Source organism: Haematobia irritans, chromosome 3, assembly GCF_050003625.1.
Source record: "Haematobia irritans isolate KBUSLIRL chromosome 3, ASM5000362v1, whole genome shotgun sequence".
Lineage (NCBI taxonomy): Eukaryota > Metazoa > Arthropoda > Insecta > Diptera > Muscidae > Haematobia > Haematobia irritans.
The window spans coordinates 197241442-197263076 of NC_134399.1; the positions used below are offsets into that span (position 1 = coordinate 197241442).

General features: G+C 36.3%; 3 protein-coding genes across 4 annotated transcripts in view; 2 read left to right on the top strand and 1 right to left on the bottom strand.

Annotated features, from left to right (window-relative positions):
- Positions 1–21635, bottom strand: part of goe (endothelin converting enzyme 1) — a 194304-nt gene that overhangs the window by 100965 nt on the left and 71704 nt on the right. The window lies entirely within an intron of this gene.
- LOC142228965 (uncharacterized) lies at positions 4754–5928 on the top strand. Its single transcript, XM_075299489.1, has 3 exons — positions 4754–4768; positions 4837–5533; positions 5645–5928. The coding sequence occupies exons 1-3, from the start codon at positions 4754–4756 to the stop codon at positions 5926–5928; spliced, it is 996 nt and encodes a 331-aa protein (XP_075155604.1).
- LOC142228966 (uncharacterized) lies at positions 17655–18615 on the top strand. Its single transcript, XM_075299490.1, has 3 exons — positions 17655–17669; positions 17766–18330; positions 18392–18615. The coding sequence occupies exons 1-3, from the start codon at positions 17655–17657 to the stop codon at positions 18613–18615; spliced, it is 804 nt and encodes a 267-aa protein (XP_075155605.1).

Genomic DNA, 21635 nt, shown 5'->3' on the forward strand with positions numbered 1-21635 from the left:
GCTTATGTCAATATCATTATCATGCTGATGAAGAAATCCGCCAATAACAACAATAATTATTCGTTAGGTGTTTTATTAAAAGAAAATTGGTGATATATTTTACAAAGATTTTTGTAAGGGAAATAGGACTGAAATACTCCGCATACAAAAAATTGTTAAAGTCAAGCAAACATTATCACATTGCAGACATTTTAATTACACGGAAAAAATTTTCAAGAATATTTTTCCATTTGAAGTCTTAATTGAGTTTTAAAAAATACTCAATTAAAATTTTTTATTGACTCAAAAAATTTTTTTAATTAAAACAAAAATTAATAGAATCAACTATTTTTTAATTTACTTTCAATTAGTTATACCCTCCACTATAGGATGGGGGGTATATTAACTTTGTCATTCCGTTTGTAACACATCGAAATATTGCTCTAAGACGTCATAATGTATATATATTCTGGGTCGTGGTGAAATTCTAAGTCGATTTAAGCATGTCCGTCTGTTGAAATCACGCTAACTTCCGAAAGAAACAAGCTATCGACTTGAAACTTTGCACAAGTAGTTGTTATTGATGTAGGTCGGATGGTATTGCAAATGGGCCACATCGGTCCACTTTTACGTATAGCCCCCATACAAACGGATACCCAGATTTGGCTTGCGGATCCTCTAAGAGAATCAAATATCATCCGATCCGGCTGAAATTTGGTACATGGTGTAAGTATATGGTCTCTAATAACTATGCAAAAATTGGTCCACATCGGTCCATAGTTATATATAGCCCCCATATAAACCAACCCCCGATTTGGCTTGCGGAGCCTCTAAGAGAAGCAAATTTCATCCGATCCGGCTGAAATTTGGTACATGATGTTAGTATATGGTCTCTAACAACCATGCAAAAATTGGTCAACATCGGTCCATAATTATATATAGTCCCCATATAAACCGATCACCCGATTTGGTTTGCGGCTCCTCCAAGAGAAGCAAATTTCATCACATCCGGCTGAAATTTGGTACATGGTGTTGGTATATCGTCGCTAACAACCATGCAAAAATAGGGTCACATCGGTCAATAATTACATATAGAGCCCTATATAAACCGATGCCCAGATTTGACCTCCGGAGCCCCTTGGAAAAGCAAAATTCACCCGATCCGGTTGAAATTTAGTACGTGATGTTAATATATGGCCTCAAACATCCATGCAAAAATTGTTCGAAATCGGTCCATAATTATATATAGCCCCCATATAAACCGATCCCCAGATTTGACCTCCGGGGCCTCTTGGAAGAGCAAAATTCATCTGATTCAATTGAAATTTGGTACGTGGTGTTAATATATGGCCTCAAATACCCATGCAAAAATTGGTCGAAATCGGTCCATAATTATATATAGCCCCCATATAAACCGATCCCCAGATTTGACCTCCGGAGTCCCTTGGAAGAACAAACTTCATCCGATTCGGTTGAAATTTGGTACGTGATGTTAATATATGGCCTCAAACACCCATGCAAAAATTGGTCGAAATCGGTCCATAATTATATATAGCCCCCATATAAACCGATCCCCAGATTTGACCTCCGGAGTCCCTTGGAAGAACCAACTTCATCCGATTCGGTTGAAATTTGGTACGTGATGTTAATGTCTCAAACACCCATGCAAAAATTGGTCGAAATCGGTCCATAATTATATATAGCCCCCATATAAACCGATCCCCAGATTTGAACTCCGGAGTCCCTGGAAGAACGAACTTCATCCGATTCGGTTGAAATTTGGTACGTGATGTTAGTATATGGTCTCTAACAACCATGCAGGAATTGGTCCATATCGGACCATAATTATATATAGACCCCATATAAACCGATCCCCAGATTTGACCTCGGGTGCCATTTGGGGAAGCAAAATTCATCCAATCTGATTGAAATTTAGTACGTGGTGTTAGTATATGGTATCTAACAACCATGCAGGTATTCATATCAGTCCATAATTATATATAGCCCCCATATAAACCGATCCCGAGATTTAGTTTTGGAGCCCCTTGGAGGAGCAAATTTCATCCGAGTCAGTTGAAATTTGGTACATTGTGCTAGTATATGTTAACAACCATGCCTAACTAGGTCCATATCGGTCTATAGTTATATATAGCCCTCAGATAAATCGATTACCAATCACACAAAAATTGGTCCATATCAAGTTCATAATTGTATATAGGACCCATATAAGCGACCTCCATATTTCAATTCTGGCTCTCTAAGTACCGTGCAAAAGTCCATATCGATTCGTAATTAATTGTAGACTTCCCTATATATACCTTTTTTGTCTAATGTATACCACGTATGGACTAACTCACAATTTAGACAACGATGTTAAGAAGTTTTGAGATACCTTTTCATCGGTAAGTATTACCACAATCCAAGTAATTACATTGTCGATGACAGTCTTTCGTAGAAGTTTCAACGCAATCCATGGAGCATAAGATTTGGTCTGGCCGAACTTACAGCCGTATATACTTGTTTTTTAATTGATACTATCATTTCTGTGATTAAAGGCCAATTAATTTCCTGCTCGAAGACAAAAAATATATTTTTGTGTGTATAACATAAAAATTTCCATCAACTAAAATAGAATTAAATTGGCTTTATTAACCTGATGATTTTTTTTTTTGAGTAGAGGATGGGGGATATAATAACCTTGTCATTCCGTTTGTAGTGCATCAATATATAAATCTTAGATCCCATAAAATATGTATATTCTTGGTCGTGGGGAAATACTGTCTCGATCTAGCGATGTCCATCCGCCCATCACGATCACTTTCAAACGAAATAAGCTATCGAGAGCCACCATGATGCAATGTTTAGCATGCACGCCTTGCATACAAATGGTCATTGGCCAACCGAACACCAAAGAGTTTTTCAGCAGTGGATTATCACCGCTCTGTAGTGCTGGTGACATTTCTGAGTGTTTCAAGCATCTCTACGTTCTTTCACCGTAATGTGAAACGCCGTTCCGACTCGGCTATATAAAGGAGGTCCTTTTTTTTTTGTTTGGTAGAAGACTCGATGTTTTGGTAGATTTTGCAAAATATTCCTCTCCAACTAAGAGGCACTTCAGAAATTTCCTCTAGAAATAACATTTATCGATTTGGTTTTGGGTAAAATTTTCTTCAAATTTTGGTAGAGACTTCTTGAGCCTCTTGAAGAAGCAAATTTCATCCGAACCTTGTGCTGTGCCAGGATATGCACATGCGAAAATGGGTCCATATTGATTCATAATTATAATAGCCCCCATATAAACCGATCCTCGGATTTAATTTCTTGAGCCTCCTGGAGAAGCCTGGAGTGAGTCTGAAAGAACGAGCTGCCATTATATCTAGCGTAAAGACACAACCTTCTTTTAAATTCAAGTTTGGCGTACTTAACACGGGCTCCATTGTGGTACCACATTGGTGGTACAATGCATCGGGCTGCCACTATACCTAACCTAACCTAACACGGGGAAGCAAATTTTTATTTATTCTATTTCCACTTTCTCATGGGTACTACCGTGTACAACATCCATCTACAAAATATTTTCCCGTTCAAATCTTTGCAGAATCCTCTACTTCTAAGAAACGATTAGAACGATTATCACCAAACTCACTAATTTAGTAACACTTGTAGTTTCCATATTTCAATCCAAATAATGTCCTTTAAAATGTTTTTTAATGCACAATATATTTTAACTTAAGTTTTCGACAAATGTTCACATCTAATTTTTGTAAAGAGCACTTTATAATTTTAATTTGACTAATCAATTTTACTACCTTAATACTATGACATTTAAAATACAAAAAGGTTGTGGATGCATGTGCATCATCCCAACGACTAAAACAAGATTTTTTTTAAAAAACTTTTTAATAATTAAAACTAAATATAAAAAATAAAATAAAAACTCATATCAAACAAATCAAAGGTTGAATTTAATCATTCACATATGCATGGTAAAAAGACCAACTGTTCACGCAAACAGGGCGAGATTCATTCGCATGCACTTGAGGTGTCAGATTTCAAAAAATTAGATAAATCTTCGGACAGATAACGCCGTTGAAATATGTTGCTATAGCAAATTGAAAAAAAAGAAATAATGATAAAGACGACAGATGAGTGGGTTTGCCACGATAAATAATCGCAACGGCCAAAGGAAACATATGATGTTTGTAGTGATAGCATACAACCCCCAAATTGAGGCAAATGGCAAAACTTGAATGAACCGTTCGACGAAATTGAACTTCAACTCCAAACCGAAATATTTGAGGCAAATACTTGTTTAGTGGGCTATCAACATTAGATTAAGACGACACTTTATTCATCTGCCTGTTTAATAGGTCTTCCACATTTGCCAAATAGCTGTGTTTTAGTGAGAATTTTAATTGGTCAATTAATAATAAAAAAAAGAGCTTTGTGGATTGTCTAGGAATTAGAATTAAATTATATAGGAAACCCTGTTCGAAATCGCCCAATAAAAAAGCTAGAAGCGAAAATGTTTGCGGTATTTAATTTTTTTGTGCTTTTGAACCTTCTCTGAATCACTTTTTGTCAAATTATCACCAACCCTCTCTTTTTGTGGAGTTCATTTACTTAGTTTTTGAATTTAGATTTAATTTTTTTGTGAAATGACCCGATGACAATTGTTGATGCTGGAGTATAAAACCATTGTATATTTCTGCTGAAGATATCAGTTTCACACTTACTTTCGAAACAGCCAAGCTTTTTTTGTAACAGGAGAAAAATGCGTCTATTTTTGGTAAAACTTCAAAGGCATACAACAAGGATTAAATCGACTCATGGATTATACTTTCTTACTTTTCATAGACTTTGTGCTCATTGGCCGCTGTTGCCTTAGCTAAGCCACAATACAATTATGGAAATGGTGTATCCGGTACCTTTGGCGGAGGATCTAGTGGAAATGTAGGAGGAGGAGGAGGTTTCAGTGCTATTGGAGGAGGCTCATCCTTTGGTTCTGGATCAAGCTTTGGATCAAATTCTCTTGGTGGTGGTTCCTCATTTGGTTCAGGATCCCTTGGTAGTGGTTCCTCCTTTGGTTCCGGCTCCATTGGAGGAGGCTCATCCTTTGCTTCAGGATCTTCTTCATCTTTTGGTTCTAGCTTTGGCTCATCAGGTGCCTCATTCGGTGGTGCTAACACTAATGGTGCCTCTTCTCAGGGTTTTGAAGCTCCCCTAGTCCATAAACAATTCATTACTGTTGCCGCTCCTGAGGATAATGAAAATTTGGAACGTACCAAACACTTGGTTATTGGCCGTCCTCAAAAGAACTATCGCGTTGTCTTCATTAAGGCTCCATCTTCCAGTAATGCCAATGTTAAATTGTCTGCTGAGTATGCTCCTAAAGAAGAAAAAACTGTCATCTATGTTTTGTCCAAGAACGATAACCAATTGGAGGTTAGTGATATTGCCACCCCAGCTCCCACTGTTCCCAGCAAACCTGAAGTATTCTTTATCAAATACAAAACTGAAGAAGAGGCTCAACATGCCCAAAGACAAATTCAAGGTAAAATTTCGGAAATTAATGTCAACGTCAATGAGGATTTTACATCATGAACTCATGGTCTCATGAACTCATGATCAATATTTTGATCTTTGTTTTCTGTTTATCTTTCAGCTGAATATGACAAAATTGAAGGTTCTTCCGAACACACTGATGCCGGCGTTGCTCCTCAACAATCAGTTGTTGGCATTTTGGGTAATGGTGGTGATGCTGGTGGTCACATTGGTGGTGGTTCTGGCAGTGGTTCCTCATCTTCATTCGGTTCCTCGTCCGGTTCCTTTGGCTCCAATTCTGGCTCGTTTGGTACTAGCTCTGGTTCTTTCGGTAGCAGCAATGGTTTTGGTAGCTCTGCTGCTGGTAATAAGGCTGCCGCCTATTTGCCACCTGGCCATCACTAAAAAGTTGTACTCGAATTTTTGTTGAACGTATAAGAGTATTATTTTGAGTAAATCTTAAGTATTGTTGAAATTGTTTGTTAAAATAAAATGAATCGAGCAAACGATTAGAAAAAAAAAACAATTTTCTCTATTAAATTAACTGATAAAGATGCCGTAAATTTAGGCTAATATATATTTAAAAGATCTTGAATTGGATTAAAGTTTTTTGAAATCAAAAAGATATTTTTTATTTTGAATTATCTGTTATAATGTGGATTTTTTAATTGACTTCTTTTTACACATGAATAGCTTTGTGAATACAAAAAGAGAACGAAAGTTCGATAAATGAGATTTATAACCTTATTTTAATTTACTGGATTGGATTTAAATTTATATAGCTCCCTAAATAATGTACTTATTTGAAAAAAGGCAGCATGATAGCCTCGGAATCAATACCAAAATTCTTAAGGAAAGATCAAAATCTTTGAATTTAAGTAGATTTTATTCAGTGTAGTAATGTAACGACGAGTTTCCTCCGGTCGCTGGGGTACTGCTCGCGGGGGAAGGGTCCGTCACAGAAATTTGTTTGTGTAGTGACCGAGAAAGGAAAAGACGGTGTTTTATGTCGATATTTAAGTTTTATTTATGGTAAATCGTTAGAGTAGTATATAGTTGGTTGGGCTGCGGGTGATGTGAGTACGGGGTACTGCTTCGACGAGGCTTGATTTGGTGGCCTGGTTAAGCACACCGGACTAGACTGACCACGGATTTGGTCTGATGGACGGTAGGGGTGAGCTGATTTGGTCGTATCTTGGCAAGGGGTCTGGGCAGGATCTTGCACTAGCGAATTTGGGTGGTGAAATGGCGACCTGGCTAAGTACGCTCTCGAAATCCAGGCAGAATCATGCGTTGACGAAGGAGTGTGATTGACTGGCGACCTGGCTAAATACGCTCTGAAAGACTGGGTGAGTAAATGGTGACCTGGTTAAGTACGCCACTTAAATCCGGTGAGACGTGTGTAGACGAGTCAAAGGTGGTCCTGTGAAACCTGATGTGGAACGAGGGGAGCTGGAACAGTACTAAGGTACGCGGAATAATGAGTGAACAGTGCCCTACAGCGAACCAAAGACCAGGGACGGCGAAGTGGATGAGTGTGACGATAATAGGAATGGTGACCTTGGTAAGTACGGCGTTAATGGGATCGTGTAGATCTGGGGTGACTGCGACCTGGTTAAGTACACAAGCCAAATGAAGGTCAGACACGATGAGATCGTGTAGATCTGGAGTGACTGCGACCTGGGTAAGTACACAAGTCAAATGTACCGTGGGCTGTTCGTCTACGGCGCGGAGTGAACACGTGGTACAACCTAAAACGGTGACCTTGAATAGAGGTCAAGCTCGGACAAAGTCAATGAGATCGCGAAGATCGAAAGTGACTGCGACCTGGGTAAGTACACAAGTCAAATGAAGGTCAGAGACAATGGGATCGTGTAGATCTGGAGTGACTACGGCGCGGAGTGAACACGTGGTACAACCTAAAACGGTGTCCTTGAATAGAGATCAAGCTAGGACAAAGTCAATGAGATCGTGAAGATCGAAAGTGACTGCGACCTGGCTAAGTACACAAGCCAAATGAAGGTCAGAGACAATGAGATCGTGTCGATCTGGAGTGACTGCGACCTGGGTAAGTACACAAGTCAAATGTACCGTGGGCTGTTCGTCTACGGCGCGGAGTGAACACGTGGTACAACCTAAAACGGTGTCCTTGAATAGAGGTCAAGCTAGGACAAAGTCAATGAGATCGTGAAGATCGAAAGTGACTGCGTCCTGGGTAAGTACACAAGTCAAATAAAGGCCAGAGACAATGGGATCGTGTAGATCTGGGGTGACTACGACCTGGTTAAGTACACAAGCCAAATGAAGGTCAGACACGATAAGATCGTGTAGATCTGGAGTGACTGCGACCTGGGTAAGTACACAAGCCAAATGAAGGTCAGAGACAATGAGGTCGTCAAGATCTGGAGTGACTGCGACCTGGGTAAGTACACAAGTCAAATGTACCGTGGGCTGTTCGTCTACGGCGCGGAGTGAACACGTGGTACAACCTAAAATAGTGACCTTGAATAGAGGTCAAGCTAGGACAAAGTCAATGAGATCGTGAAGATCGAAAGTGACTGCGACTTGGGTAAGTACACAAGCCAAATGGAGGTCAGAGACAATGAGATCGTGTAGATCTGGAGTGACTGCGATCTGGGTAAGTACACAAGATCGTGAAGATCGAAAGTGATTGTGACCTGGATAAGAACACAAGTCAAATGTACTGCGGCCTATTCGTCTGTGGTGCGGAGGGAACGCGTGGTACAACGTAAACACTTTAATGGCGTTACATTTCAACAACGATGTATATGCTGGAAGTTACTTTGCTACCATGATGTCGTTGTTGCTGCAGCCGCGTATGTTGATGGGCAAGGCCAACCGATAACGGTATCCTGTTTATTTTCATGTATACTTAAAGTATAGTAGTCCAATATAGTATGGTAAAAATTAATACAATGGCAATTCTTGTTGCAACTTAAATGTAATAGGTATTTACTTAAACTTAATACTTTCTCGAAAAGAACAAATGTAAAGAATAAATGAAGTAATTCAAAAATAATGAAAAGAAAATAAAGGTGTTGGCGAAAACTAGGGTAACCTACTTTCGTCGTTACAGTAACATAACATTTTCTGTTTTATAGATCTACAAAAAGTCGACAAGTTTTCACGTCAAATGTCGAAAGCCGAACAAATGTAAAGAATAAATGAAGTAATTCAAAAATAATGAAATGAACATAAAGGTGTTGGCGAAAACGAGGGTAACCGACTTTCGTCGTTACAGTAACATAACATTTTCTGTTTTATAGATCTACAAAAAGTCTAAAAATTTTCACGTCAAATGTCGAAAGCCGAGTTTTTAAAAATTCTTAAAATGTTATAAAATTCAGTTTGTATACTCTTGCAGTATTTTTGTTTTAAATAAATTTTACACGATTATTTGAAGCTTATATCAATACCAAAATAATTTAAATTTTTGGAATTGTATAAAATTGTTTGTGCATTTGTATGTAACGCCAAGAAGGAAAAGTCTGAGACCCATCGTTTAGTATACCGATCGTCTTAGAATTAAATTTTGAGTCGATTTAGTGATGCCCGCCTGTCCGTCTGTCTGTGTGTCTGTTCATGTATTTTTGTATGCAAAGTATAGGTCGCAATTTAAGTCCGATCGTCCTCGAATTTGGCATAGAGTCGTTTTTTTGGGACAAAAACAATCGCTATTGATTTTGGAAAAGTCGGTTCAGATATTGATATAGCTGCCATATATATTTATCCCTGATCTGGTCATAATTGGCGTGTTTATCAACCGATGTTCTTCAAATTCCGTACATCCCAATATTTTATGAGTCTCGAAAAACTTGCAAATGTTCAGCCAAATTGGTTCAGACTTAGATATAGCTCCCATATATATCTTTCGTCCGATTTAGACTCATATGACCACAGAGGCCAAAGTTTAGTACCGATTTTCGTGAAATTGTGCATAGCGAGTAGAATTGATATTCTACCAATGTTTGATAAATTTGATTGAAATCGGTTCAGATTTAGATGTAGCTCCCGTATATATCTTTCGTGCGATTTTAACTTATATAGCCTCAAAAGCCAGAGTTATACCCTGACTTGCTTCAAATTTTGCACAAGGAGTACGTTTGATAGTATCGGTAAGTGAACCAAATTTGGTTGAAATCGGTTCAGATTTAGATGTAGCTCACATATATATCTTTCGTCCGATTTACACTCATATGAGCACGGGGGTCAAAGTTATACTCCCATTTACGTGAAAGTTAGCAGAGATAGCAGAATTATTATTCTAACTATTCATGTCAAATTTAGTCAAAATCGGTTCAGATTATATATAGCTCCCATATACATGTACACCAGAGTTGGGGAAATATGGTAGGATGTTTCATATTTTAGACCCATTTTCAATGGGATTTTCCTCCAATTGACTGTATAGTTTCCACAGAGAATATATTTAATATGATATTTAAGTGTGGTTCAAATTTAAATAAAGCCTCCATATATTCGTTCTTACACTCAAAAAAAAGTGAACTCTATTTCACTAAAGCCAATTTAACTTTATTTTAGTTCATGGAATTATTATGTTTGGAGAAAGTTTTCTTTACTCTAATAATTTTTTGTATACGTTAGATAAATTAACTAAAACCGAGAAAAAAAAAACAAGTAAGGAAAGTGTAAAGTCGGGCGGGGCCGACTATATTATACCCTGCACCACTTTGTAGATCTGAATTTTCGATACCATATCACATCCGTCAAGCCCCCAACACGGCTATATATAAAGGTTTGTCCCAAATACATACATTTAAATATCACTCGATCTGGACAGAATTTGATAGACTACTACAAAATCTATAGACTCAAAATTTATGTCGGCTAATGGACACAATGTTAGTGGTGGAACACAATGTTAGTAAAAAAAATATGGGAAACATTTAAATCAATTTTAAGGAAACTTCGCAAAAGTTTATTTATGATTTATCGCTCGATATATATGTATTAGAATTTTATGAAAATTAGAGTAATTTTTACAACTTTTCGACTAAGCAGTGGCGATTTTACAAGGAAAATGTTGGTATTTTGACCATTTTTGTCGCAATCAGAAAAACATATATATGGGAGCTATATCTAAATCTGAACCGATTTCAACCAAATTTGGCACGCATAGCAACAATGCTAATTCTACTCCCTGTGCAAAATTTCAACTAAATCGGAGCAAAAAATTGGCCTATGTGGTCATATGAGTGTAAATCGGGCGAAAGCTATATATTGGAGCTATATCTAAATCTGAACCGATTTCAACCAAATTTGGCACGCATAGCTACAATGCTAATCGTATATAGGACCACACTGAAAAAACAGTGAACCCACCAGGAAGAAAACTTTCGGTTAATTTTAGAAAATTTTGAATATTTGTAGAAAATTTTAACTAAACAGTATTACAAACGTTGGCATCACGCCGATGTCATAAAAATAAGTAAATATTTTTCGGCAAATACAAGAAAATTTATTAGACATAACTAAGTTTTTTCACTTGTTAAAGTAAATTTTGTAGTTTGAAGAAAAAACTTGGAGTTCAAAATTGCAAGAATGTCTTTAGTGACATACGAAGTTCACGATGGACGAATTTTTGGTAAAATTTACAAATTCAAAGAAATTCTGAACTATTTTGTGGAAGACACGAATTTAGTTAATCTGTATGCTTCATTTGAGTATATTTTTTTCCTCGGGTTTAGTTAATTTAACTAACGTACACAAAAAAGTATTAGAGTAAAGAAAACTTTCTCCAAACATAATATTTCTATGAACTAAAATAAAGTTAAATTGGCTTTAGTGAAATAGAGAGTTCACTTTTTTTTGAGTGCATATCGGGCGAAATATATATACATGGGAGCTATATCTAAATCTGAACCAAAATCAATAGGGATCTATTCTGAGCCAAAACACATACTTGTGCCAAATTTGAAGTCGATTGGACTAAAACTGCGACCTAGACTTTGATTACAAAAATGTGTTCACGGACAGACAGACATGGCTATATCGACTCAGGAGCCCACCCTGAGCATTTTTGCCAAAGACACCAGGTGTCTATCTCGTCTCCTTCTGGGTGTTGCAAACATATGCACTAACTTATAATACTCTGTTCCACAGTGTGGCACAGGGTATAAATATACTCAAATGAAGTATAAAGATTAACTAAATTCGTGTCTTCCACAAAATAGTTCAGAATTTCTTTAAATTTGTAAATTTTACCAAAAATGCGTCCATCGTGAACTTCGTATGTCACTAAAGACATTCTTGCAATTTTTAACTCCAAGCTTTTCCTTCAAACTATAAAATTTTCTTTAACAAGTGAAAAAACTTAGTTATGTCTAATAATTTTTTTTGAGCTTGTCGAAAAATATTTACTTATTTTTATGACATCGGCGTGATGCCAACGTTTGTAATACTGTTAAGTTAAAATTTTCTACAAATATTCAAATTTTTCTAAAATTAACCGAAAGTTTTCTTCCTGGTGGGTTCACTGTTTTTTCAGGGTACAATTTATACAAATATGACCAAAATTCCCACACTTTACGCAAAATTCTGTAATGATTTCCCCATATCTTAGTCATATCCTACACACTGTAATGCCAGACTTGATTTTTAAATACGGCTCCAAGTCGCCCTACTTGACCAAATAATATATCACAACCCACATAAATGATCTTTTGTACAATTGCATTAAAATTTCTCTCGCTTCATATTTCCCATATTTTTTACTAACAAGTACAAAAAATTGTCTCCATTATAAGTATTTGTATCTGGAAATGCAAACCTTTCTATAGCTCCCAGCAAATTTGAAGTAGTTGAGATGGTAACAAAAATGTTGGTCTACATAGTGGTAATCGGGTCGGCCCCGCCCGATTTTAGACTTTACTTAATTGTTTATTATACTAATAAGATATTTTCGTAGATATTTATATTTTCTTCAGTTTTGCAACAAAACAAAAGCCTAAACATATATTAAATCAAACAGTGTGCGAAATACAATTTTGAAAACTATCAACATTTTTCGTCTTAGAACATATTGATATTACAAATTCTGAAATCTTTAACCTAATGAAGTTTAGCGGAAATACAACTTCAAATTTGAGTTTGACCAAATATAAAATATATGTCAAATCTCCTTGAGACTGCTAACAAATCCCATTCATATAAAGTTCTCTATAAACCACAATTCTTTTTCTTTGAAGATTTCCCTAGTCATCAATTTAAAACAGGTCAAGTCGCTTAATTGGAGAGTGTCAAGCAAAATCATTAAACATTTTTGGATGTATAAAAAAATAATGGTCGAACAAATAAAATGAATGCAATGCAGTCTGCAAATGAATATATTAAAAACTCATTTATAACAGTTCTATTTAAATATAAAATACAAAGAAACAACTACAATGCTACCAAGAGATGTTCGGCTTCTTTGCCATTATGATAAATGATAGCAGAGCTAAGTGTAATTAAGGCAGTGTTTATGTTTAAATATATTAAATAAAACAGGCCTAAAATATTTCATTGTTAATATAAATATATTTTAAGGAATATATGTCTCCTCAAATGAAAATGTTTTATTATATATTTATGCTAGTTTTCAAATATCCCCTTCATTCATTAGCTGAAGAAAAAAAAGTTGTTGTTGACCCACTGTTTGTGTCTTAAGTCTTTTGTTTTTGTTTACACTGCAGCTATTTATATGGTGTGTCTTATTTGACGTTTCCTTCTGTTTTGTGTTGATTTTTAACAAAATGAAGTATATTATTAAAAAAGCGTTAATAGGTACTTTTTATATGGAATTTAATAATTACGTAGTCTTCTTTTATGACACTTAAGGTCGAATGTCATTTCCAAATATATAAGCTAGGGTGTCAACATTATTGAACTAAAAAATTTTGTAATTAATCGATAATCTACTACACATACATTAGGGTAGTTGAGTTTGTAGTTTCTTTTGTGTATTTTATACATTTCGTCAAAATATAGTTTGACGTCATGTTCTATGTAATTAGAGTTGGATGTATCAAAAAGTGAAAATAATATTGGCATTAATGTAGCCAGACAATTTTCCAAAGGGGGCCTATTGCCCCCCCCCCCCCCCCCCCTTCCTACACACATAAAAATTTCACGAAAATTTTTCCAATTAAAATTTTAATAGAGTTTTAAAAAATATTCAATTAAAAATTTAATTGATTCAACAAATTTTTTAATTGAAACAAAAATCAATCACAAAAATAATAGTATCAATTAATTTTTTAATTGGATCAATTAACTTTTTAATTGACCTTCAATTAATTTTTAATTGATACTATCATTTCTGTGATTGAAGACATTTCAATTAAAAATTAATGGGATCAATTAATTTCGTGATTGAATCAGAATTTTTTTTTTTTGTGCGTAGTTAAAAATTAATGGACTGAAGTTATAGGTTCAATTATTGTTTTATTTTATAAAAATGTATAAAAAATAAGTATATACGGTCGTAAGTTCGGCCAGGCCGAATCTTATGTACCCTCCACCATGGATTGCGTAGAACCTTCTACGAAAGACTGTCATCCACAATGGAATTACTTGGGTTGTGGTATCTTAAAACTTCTTAAGATCGTCTTCTAAATTGTGAGTTATTCCATACGTGGTATATATTAGACAAAAAAGGTATGTATAGGTAAGTCTACAAATAATTACGAATCGACATGGACTTTTGCACGGTACGTAGAGAGCCAGAATTGAAATATGGGGGTCGCTTATATCAGGGCTATATAGAATTATGAACTTGATATAGACCAATTTCTGTGTGATTGGGGATCGATTTATCTGAGGGCTATATATAACTATAGACCGATATGGACCTAGTTAGGCATGGCTGTTAACGGCCATATACTAGCACAATGTACCAAATTTTAACTGATTCGGACGAAATTTGCTCCTCCAAGAGGCTCAAAACCAAATCTCGGGATCGGTTTATATGGGGGCTATATATGATTATGGACTGATATGGACCACTTTTGGCATGGTTGTTAAATATCATATACTACCACCACGTACCAAATTTCAACCAGATCGGATGAATTTTGCTTCTCCAAAAGGCACCAGAGGTCAAATCTGGGGATCGGTTTATATGGGGGGCTATATATAATTATGGACCGATTTCGACCAATTTATGCATGGGTGTTTGAGGACATATATTAACACAACGTACCAAATATCAACACAATCAGATGAATTTTGGTCTTCCAAGAGGCTCCGGAGGTCAAATCTGGTGATCGGTTTATATGGGGCTATATATAATTATGGACCGATATCGCAAATTTTTGCATGTGTGTTTGAGACCATATATTAACACCTCGTACCAAATATAAACTGAATCAGATGAATTTTGGTATTCCCAAAGGCTCCGGAGGTCAAATCTGGTGATCGGTTTATATGGGAGCTATATATAATTATGGACCGAAGGAGGTTAAATCTGGTGATCGGTTTATATGGGAGCTATATATAATTATGGACCGATGTGGACCAATTTTTGCATGGTCATTGGAGACCATATACTAACATCATGTACCAAATTTCAGCCGGATCGGGTGAAATTTGCTTCTCTTAGAGGCTCTGCAAGCCAAATCGGGGAATCGGTTTATATGGGGGCTATATATAATTATGGACCGATGTGGACTAATTTTTGCATAGTTGTTAGAGACCATATACTAACATCATGTACCAAATTTCAGCCGGATCGGGTGAAATTTGCTTCTCTTAGAGGCTCTGCAAGCCAAATCGGGGAATCGGTTTATATGGGGGCTATATATAATTATGGACCGATGTGGACTAATTTTTGCATAGTTGTTAGAGACAATATACTAACACCATGTACCAAATTTCAGCCGGATCGGATGAAATTTGCTTCTCTTAGAGCAATCGCAAGCCAAATTTGGGGGGCGTTTATATGGGGGCTATACGTAAAAGTGGACCAATATGGCCCATTTGCAATACCATCCGACCTACATCAATAACAACTACTTGTGCCAAGTTTCAAGTCGATAGCTTGTTTCGTTCGGAAGTTAGCGTGATTTCAACAGACGGACGGACGGACGGACATGCTCAGATCGACTCAGAATTTCCCCACGACCCAGAATATATATACTTTATGGGGTCTTAGAGCAATATTTCGATGTGTTACAAACGGAATGACAAAGTTAAAATACCCCCATCCTATGGTGGAGGGTATAAAAACAGACTTCGAAATAACTAGACAATTAGTTTATAATAAAGCAACTAAAATTAGTTCCATACTTTTCCCCAGCAAACAAATTTGGGAGTTGTTCTAATGGCATAACTTTAAAAGCACTTCCACAAATGTCACCACAAAGAAGATAATTATATTAACTACACAAGAAGTTTTTTTAATTCAATTTTGTATAACTCGTTTTTTTTCATATTTTTAATGAGTTTTTTTCCCAAATAAGTTAAAAAAATAGGCAAAAATGCTAAATCCATTCTAGAAAAATCGATAATTTTTGATAATATTCGAGGGGGTCCCCAGAGGCCTTCCCACGCCTATGAATATTGGGAGCGAGTAAAATGCGAGATTTTCCAAATGTTTTGAGAATTTATTCGGATCGCAACAAATGATAATCAGAAGGAGAAATATCTGAACTATACGCCGGTTGGCGTAGGACAGAAGCGTTTATGGATTTTACAACATGTGGCCGAGCTTTATTGTAAAACTTTTCATTTTTGAGGTTATACGTAATCAGAACATTTTAGGATATGAGCACTATTGGTGTCGTCTACAGCCCAATAAATGGAATTGGCTGGGGTGTGCTGCGGAGACACCCAGTCGCAGTTCTAAGGGCAGCGTTCTGGCAGGTCTGTATGTTATTCCACTGCGTATCACTAGTCAGCGGTGTCGACACTGGAGCTACACTGACCGGCCAATTGCCTTATAGATAGTTAACAAAGTTTCTTTGTCCGCACCCCAAGTACTGTTGGCAAGTGACTTGAGGGCCTTGTTTCTACCACGGAGCTTATTACAAATTGCAGTGGCATGGGTAGACGATCTGAAAAGGCTGTCCAATGTGACTCCAAGAATCTTGGGGTAATTTGTGGTCGGAATTATTTCGCCATCGACACTAATATTCAACTGCCTGCGCACTTCTGCCGTCCATGTAGTGACTAGTGTAGCTGAGGATTTGGTGGGGGATATCCTCAAGTTTCTCGCAGTGAAATAACTGGTAAGATTAGCGATGTTTAAACGATCGCAGATGTCATCAACATTGGACCCAGATGCCAAGATTGGACATTCGCTTGCATATGATACAATCTTGACGCCGTCTGGAGGGTGTGGAATAGAGGATAGGTAGAGGTTAAACAGTGCCGGAGATATCACCTCACCCTTGGGATCTCCCTGTTTCACTCTACGGGATCTTGATTTCCAGCCGGTAGGGACGTGTTCTCGATGTCCTCGAAAAGTCTGGCACGTGGACCGTCCTGTGACATGGCCTGGGCTGATTGAGTCTTTAAAACAGCGTTTTTAATACTGTTTAGTTAAAATTGTCTAACCTAGCCTAACCTATATTCAAACGGTGGACCGTAGAATGAGATCAACGTTTGTCATTTGCGAACGCTTAAACGAAACATTGGAATAGTCTCTGCTATTAATTTTTTTTTTTTGTCGTTTTACCCTATTAAACACACTAAATTATAAAATTGATATTCTTCACTTAACTCCATGGAAATGTTTTACTTCAAATGGAGACTATTAAAAACTGCTAACGTTATGGTACAATTTAAATCTTAATGGGATTGAAATCTTAATTTGTATTGCATGATACTCAATAGATATTTTTAAGTTATTGAGAATGATATTTTCTAAGAAAGAGATTTGATTGCATTTGAGAAAATATGTTAAATAAGAAGTAGAAGAAGTGGACTACAAAAAAAAATGGGTTTGTTACCTTTTAAATTTGATAATTGGCCAAACAATTTGATTTGTTAAATTTTTATGTATAAAAAGAGCTACATATCAGCAATGCAATATCAGTGTGAAACCGATATTGAAAATCAATAACAGTTCTAAACAAAATCCCAAAATTATTTACGATTTCTTTAGCAACATGCGAATTTTCTTGGTAATAAATATTGATTGAGAAACGAAGGATCAAATAACAATATTTTCTTTCAATATAAAAAAAAAATTATATCTGTTTAACTTTTTTTATTTATAGACTTTGTGTTCCTTGCTTGCCTTTGCCTTGGCTAAACCACAATACAATTATGGTGGAAGCAGTTTTGGTGGAGGTCCCTCAAGAGGTTTTGGAGGTAGTGGATCAATAAGTTTCCCTAGCTCCTCTGCTTCTTCTTTCAATGGAGGCTCATCTTTCGGATTATTGGGTGGCAAGACCTTTGAATCAAATCCCTCCATTAATAATGGTGACTCTTTCCAAGGATTCGAATCGACATTGGTGCACAAACAATTCATAACTGTCTCTGGACCCGAAGACAATGACAATTTAGAACGTACCAAACATTTGGTAATTGGTCGGCCACAAACCAATTATCGTGTGGTTTTCATCAAGGCTCCTTCATCGAGCAATGCTAATGTCCAACTTACCGCCGAATATGCACCCAACGAAGAGAAAACTGTCATCTATGTTTTGTCTAAGAAAGATAATAATTTGGAAATTAGTGATATTGCTACTCCTGAACCTACTGTACCCAGTAAACCTGAAGTATTCTTCATTAAATACAAGACCGAAGAAGAAGCTCAACATGCCCAACATCAAATTCAAGGTAAGACAAAAAGGAAGAGTTTGGTGCATTAAGGTTTAAATATTAATTTTATTTCATCTAGCTGAATACGATAGAATTGAAGGATCTTCTGAACATACTGATGCTGGTATTGCTCCCCAACAGTCCGTCATTGGAATTTTGGGTGATAGCGATAATGGATCTGGTTCGTTTGGCAGCCATTCTCATTCTGGTGGTAATTCTCACTCTTTCTCACATGGTGGTTCAAACTTTAAAAGTTCTGGTAGTTCCAAATCCTCTGCCTATTTGCCTCCAACATTGTTTTAAGAAGCCAGAAAGGAAGAAAATGTTGTTACATTCGTATTGTTGTTGAATTTTTGTTAAAATAAAATAAATTAACAAAAAAAAAAAAACAAATTGTGCAGTTCAATTTCGTGATAACTGTCTCTTGAGCATTTAAGAGGCTACGCTTCCAAGTTTTGATAAATGTCTCTTGAGAAATGAAGTTATTCACCCTTCAACATTAATTAGACGTAATTAATTTTTTATACCCACCACCCGACTGAACTTACTGCTGTATATACTTGTCAGAGGTATTTTCGACTGACTCCACCTTGACAGACAGACACAAAGAAATTTTACCTCCGAGGACAAATTTTAAAATTTTTATGGTCAAAGTAAATAGTTTGGTGTTTTATAACCGAATTGATAACATTGTTGCCAGTATTGGGGACTTCCCCCAAACTGGGGATATTTTTTAGGGATAAAGTTTTTGAGTTTGGTTCTTGGAGATTTGGTGGGGAATTTTCAATACGTTTGGGGATTTTAGTGAGAATTTTTTTCGAAATCGGTCCAGTATTATTCATTAGGTTTATATAAAGTTCTATTTATTTCTACATCATTAAAAAGAACCAGAGCGAATCGTCAAAATTAAAAAAAAAAAAAAACAAATCGTTGCTCTTCTTTATTCTACGGCATAGAGTAGGGTACAAATTGAACATTTTGACTGAAAACAGACACATTCCCCCCTGTTCTGATCTACGAATTCACAAAACGCAAAATTTTCAATTGACAATAACTCATCAATCGATACGTCTTTAGGCTTGAAATTTTAACAAATTAAATTCCTTATCGATAGGAACAGTTTCTACGAATTCACAAAACGCAAAATTTTCAATTTACAATAACTCGTCAATCGATACATATTTAGGCTTGAAATGTTTACAAATTAAATTCCTTATCAATAGGAACAGTTTCCCAAAATTTCGTATTGTATATTATAGTGGTTCGGAAAACAAAGATTGAGACAAATTTTGCGTTTTGCGAATTCGTAAACCGGTGGCCAAAGCGCTAATTTTTAATTTTATTCAGCTTGGCTAAGACAATTGTAAAATCATTTCGAGAGGACTTTGGTCTAAATGTCATCCCCTCATTAGTGTTCAGCACTGATTTTTATAATACATCGCATAAATATAGCAGATGGTTAACCTTCATATTGATATACTACCCAACAAAAAATTTGGAAGTTCTTCTTAACGCAAAACTTTAAAAGCACTTCCAAAAATGTCCTCCCAAAGAAGTTCTTTATTTTTGCTGCACAGGAAGTTCATTTCAGTCAATTTTTTTCTAACTCACTTTTTTTCATATTTTTAATGGGAAAATTAAAATTTTATTGTTTCAAATGGGTTAAAAACAGATTACAGTTTATTAAAATAGTGCAAATTATTTAAATTTTGCCGAAAAAATGCTAAATCCTTTCTAGAAAAACTGCGAATTTTTGAAAATATTTGATGTCAAACTTTCCAGACAAGCGTTATAATGCATAAAAAATCATAAAAAATTAAAAAAAACATCAAATTAATAAACTAAAGGGTGATACGGTCAAAATTTGGTCAAGGAAAAACGAGTGTAAATCGGTGAAATCGTTTATTTAAAAAATCAAATTAAATTTCTTTTTCAAGTTCAATTAGTATAAAATTCAGGAAAAATATTCAGTTAGGCTTTCGCTTTTCCAAATCCGAATTGCCGGGCCTCACGCTTGACACCTGCCATCAGATTTTGTACAGCCACCTTGTCCACCTTCTTCGCCGCAGAAAGCCAGTTTGTCTTGAACTGCTGCTCGTCCTTAGCAGTTTTTTTGGTCTTCTTTAGGTTCCGCTTGACAATAGCCCAGTATTTCTCAATTGGATGGAGCTCTGGCGTGTTGGGAGGGTTCTTGTCCTTGGGAACCACCTGCACGTTGTTGGCGGCGTACCACTCCATGGCCTTTTTACCGTAATGGCAAGATGCCAAATCCGACCAAAACAGTACGCAACAACCGTGTTTCTTCAGGAAAGGCAGCAGACGTTTATCTGCTGCCTTAAAATATCTGCTACCTTTCCCCTTCCTTTTGCCGTATAAAACTCCTGTCCCGGAGCTGCTTGTGGTCGGCTTTGACGTAGGTTTCGTCGTCCATTACCACGCAAACTTCAAACTTCGTCAGCATCGTCGTGTACAGCCTCCGGGATCGCGCTTTGGGCGTCGTTTTTTTTTTATCATCGCGATTTGGAGTCAGTACCTTCTTGTAAGTCGATAGTCCGGCTCGTTTTTGGCTCGATGCACGGTTGTAGACGACACACAGATCTTATTTGCGGCATCTCGGAGAGAGAGGTTAGAGTTTCGCTTGAAACTACCGGCAACTCTCTTTGTCGTCTCAGCGACTTCCGGTTTTCGATTTCCCCCGATCCAGACTTCCTGGCTGTCGACAAACGTTCCCAAACACTTTAATTACATTTGTAACAATTGATTTGGCAACTTTTAGCGATTTTGCCAGCTTTGCGTGTGAGTAGCTCGGATTTTCGCGATGCGCGAGCAAAATTTTGATACGCTGCTCTTCTTGCTTGGACGGTATCTTGACAACTGAAGAGTGAATTCCAAAATCAAAATAGGAGCAACATTCTACACACACACACACCTTCAAAATGAGTTTTTTTAAATGTTCAGGTTTTTTAAATGCAAAATTGAAAGAAATACGTCAAGTTTATATTGACCAAATTTTGACCGTATCACCCTTTAGTGCAAATTACTTTAATTTTGTCGAAAAAAATGCTAAATCCTTTCTAGAAAAATTGCGAATTTTTGAAAATATTTGATGTCAAACATTCCACACAAGCGCAATGCATTAGAACTCATAAAAAATTAAAAATTATTTATTTATCAAAATATCAAAAAATTTCTTAATTAACATCGAAAACACTGAATTCGCATCACACCTTAAGAAGTGATGCAAATTCAGTGCAACGGTTGTTGAAATGGTGGACATCCGTTCTATCCCAGCAAAAAAATTTGGAAGTTCTTCCAAAGGCACA